The following is a 3554-nucleotide window of genomic DNA, read 5'->3' on the forward strand; positions in this document are numbered from 1 at the left end:
ATTAAGAGCCATGTGATTTTGCAGACGAATCATTAGATATTATCTTGAAGTGAGCTTATGATTCTTGGGATTGTTTTACTTTCTTCATATAATTTTGCATATATTTGTCTCCAAACACAATCACAAGGTAATCTACTTTCCAGTTTCGAAGCACCTTGTTTGTTGATCTGTTTATCCCAAATATAAATTGATATATTGTAATGAATAAAAATGAACGAGTGAATGTTTAAGTATGCAGACATCAAATTCTTTTTATTAGAAATCTTTGAACACTGTTAAAGGACAATGCTTATGTTGTATATAAGAAAAATGTGATTTTGCTGTCAAGACATTCAGAAATTACACTAACATAAAAGTTAGAAAAAAACAGAATAAATTTCAACCATCAGACTTCAAAAGACTTCTACTACTATTGAATTTGCAACCAGAGAAAATGAAGGATAAATTGCAGACTACTCCAATTTCAGACACAAGGGAGTGTCTCAGAGCTCTGTTCTAAACTTCACAGTGCAGTCCTTCATCTGCTGCTTGTAGTGCTCATCAAATCTTTTTCTCAGGGCTTCTGGGAAGTGGTTTTTCCAGTCTCCTGTAATTCCTGTAATGAAACATAAAAATTAGAGCTGTCAACTCTTGGAGACAGAATTGTAAGATTTCTCTATCCTGTATTTCTTTCTTTGATAATGTGAAAAAAATCTCCTAATAGTTAATACCTCAATAGAATATTTAAGTATCGTGTTGTTTGATTTTTCAAAGATAAATTTTCTTTTTTGTCTTGAAAAAGTTTCTATTGGCTCAGCCTTTTCTTCCTATAATACTTCAAATGAGCTCTCTTATGTTCTTTCACAAATCAGGCCTTCTATGATGAGACTCATGGGACAATGACAATCAAATTATCGAATATCATATTTTTGCTGATAAATTTTCAAATACAGACTTATGCCTTTATATCCAATTACTTACCTGACATTGCTACCTGGATGCTATATATGAAAAAAAATACTCAAATGTCAGGTATACAAATTTACTATTGCTCACCAAGTAATGTTTCTATGTAAATGAAATTTTATTTCATTGTGTCTTGATATTATTGGTGATTATAGTTGTGTTTGAATTCTTACTTTAGTCACTTAGTATTCAAAGCTTTCTGTCATTTATATAAAGAAAATATGACTGACTTTTCACAACTTGTTTCTTCACCATAGAATGAGATAGTAAATCCATCTTCCTAGTCAGAGATCATAATCTATAGAGATACTATGTGTGAGGCACATGGTATACACTCAAGACACACAGACCTCCTCAGTGACAGTCAGTACACTATGCTATCATTGCTAACGGTGAGGGCAGTTGACATTATGCTTTACGCGATACACTTCTCAAACAAGAAACAGAAATTCATTATTAGTATATATGGTCTTGGATATATTAATAAATAGTGTTTAGTGCCTCTGCAAAATTGATAATTTCATAAGAGCGTTCAAGAAAAAAACATAGTTGTAAAGAAAATGCATGCTGTTTCTTGTGCAGGGTGAATAACCTTGAGTAGATTTTTGCCTATGTCACGGATGCTTAGACCTTTTAATGGAAAACCACATAACTCTGTCTTCTCACCCTTTCTCATGAAAGGCGATACTTTTTGATTCATCATGCTCTCTGGCAGCATTGTATAGTTGGTAGTTGGATTGTTCTTCATCTCCTGAAATGAAGTATGTTGGATGATTTTGTCCACAAGCTCTGCTGTGGGCTTCCTCTCCAGGAATTCTATCAGCTTCATAACTTCTCTTCTGATATCCTATGGAGAAACAAAGAGATTTTAAAACCAAAATGGCAAAAGTTGGTGAACAAGTATTAGGCTAAATATGAAAGAACATTATTTTGTATCTTGTTAGAATTAAATGTGTAATGAAGAAAACAAACTTTCTTAAAAATCTGTCGTCATCCAAAAAATAGATGCAGGAGACATTTCAGAAGCTATTAGGCTCAAATGAGATGAGTTGTTAAATTTTAAATTTTGCAACTAGTAAAATTGTTCTTTCAAATTGTTTCATTTCTGTGTCTTTATTTTATAGAGATATGTGTGAGTGTGTGTTTCTGTGTGTTCAAGCTTGCATGTATGTGAACCTACATGCCGATAAGTGTGCATGCACTTGTATTCAAGTGTGTGAAAGCCAGAAATGCCTACCAGTATAACTTCCTCTATTGCTCTACAGTTTCTGTTACTGAGGCAGGAGTCTCAATCAACCCAGAGCTAACTGATTGTTAGGTCACCATGAGCTTTTGCCTCTGGCATCCCTTGTTTCCATAGTACTAGGATTAGAGGCAGGTTTTCACACCTACTTGGTTTAGCTTAAATGTTGAGGATGCTGGGGATCTGAACTGCATCCTACAGCTTGCATATCTTGACTTTATCCATAGATACATCTACTTGGCCTGTTTTTATTTATTTTTCATTCTTTTTGAAGAAAGACTTGCTATTCTGCTCAAACATAGTGTGAACTCCAAATTACCTGTCTAGCTTCATAAGTGCTAAAATTAGGGGTATAGGCTACCCTGCCTAGCATTGTGCATACATGATATATGTAGAATGAATTTTATATATACATATTTTAATATATGTTTTATAAAACATATAAACTCTCAGAATATAGTGTGCAGTGAAAGATCGAGTTTGGTGACCATGTATGTATGTTATTGTTTTGTTTCTTATTTTTTATGAATTCAAGATTCTTCTTTTGCAAATTTTATCTTTAGAAAAGTTTTAACACTAGGATTTAAAATGGATTTGTTCCTTAACCAATTTTATTTACTAAAATCATGTCTGAGTCAATCAAACTAGGATATTGCGCTATTTCCTTTTTTAGCTTGGTAACTGGTTGCTGTTAGGTTTCCAGTGATAATACTGCGTCCAAAGAATTGTCAGATGCTTAGAGAATCTTAAGAATTACTAGAATGTTCATTATGCCTTGCATTTCTTACCTCTTTCATATCCTCATAGAACATAAATAAAACACGTGAATTCTTACTCTTTTCCCACCAAGCTTTTACATGATCATACCAGGAACCATATGGAACTGAAATTAGAAGAAACAAGTGTAAAGATATTATGTTATAATTTTACACGCTTAATATAGGTATTTAAATTGTTAACAAAAGCCAAAATTGATCATGGGATTAGAACTAATAGGTCAGTTACACTTACTTAAGAGAGTTCTGTGTGGCAACGATACAAAAATTGTTGAATAATTTCCTTCTCAGGAACATATTTTTAGGTTTATCATCATGACATGTATTAGAATACTGAGAAAAGATGAGAAACCGACTCAATTTAGAGCAATGAGACCATGCTTCAAACGTGTGTGTGTGTGTGTGTGTGCGTGTGTGCGTGTGTGTGTGTTTGTGTAGCTGCGTTTGTCTGTGTATTTGTGTCTGTGTATGTGAGTCTATGTGTTTGTATGTATCTGTGTGCTTCTGTGTGAGTCAGAGACCAGGAGAGAGAGGGAAAGGGCAAGAGAGAGAGAGAGAGAGAGAGAGAGAGAGAGAGAGAGAGAGAGAGA

General features: G+C 33.8%; 1 protein-coding gene across 1 annotated transcript in view; it reads right to left on the minus strand.

The window, feature by feature from the left end:
- Positions 1-225: 225 nt before the first annotated feature.
- The window catches only part of LOC114608618 (estrogen sulfotransferase, testis isoform-like), a 21694-nt gene continuing 18365 nt past the window's right edge, over positions 226-3554 (minus strand). Inside the window, exons 7-9 of the mRNA XM_028752620.1 lie at positions 2977-3071; positions 1612-1792; positions 226-595 (exon numbers count right to left, since the gene is read on the minus strand). Coding sequence (XP_028608453.1) covers positions 483-595; positions 1612-1792; positions 2977-3071 — 389 coding nt within the window. The 3' untranslated portion in view covers positions 226-482. The remainder of the gene's footprint in view (positions 596-1611; positions 1793-2976; positions 3072-3554) is intronic.

The sequence above is a fragment of the Grammomys surdaster genome, unplaced genomic scaffold (genome assembly GCF_004785775.1).
Source record: "Grammomys surdaster isolate TR1022 unplaced genomic scaffold, NIH_TR_1.0 125928, whole genome shotgun sequence".
Classification (NCBI taxonomy): domain Eukaryota; kingdom Metazoa; phylum Chordata; class Mammalia; order Rodentia; family Muridae; genus Grammomys; species Grammomys surdaster.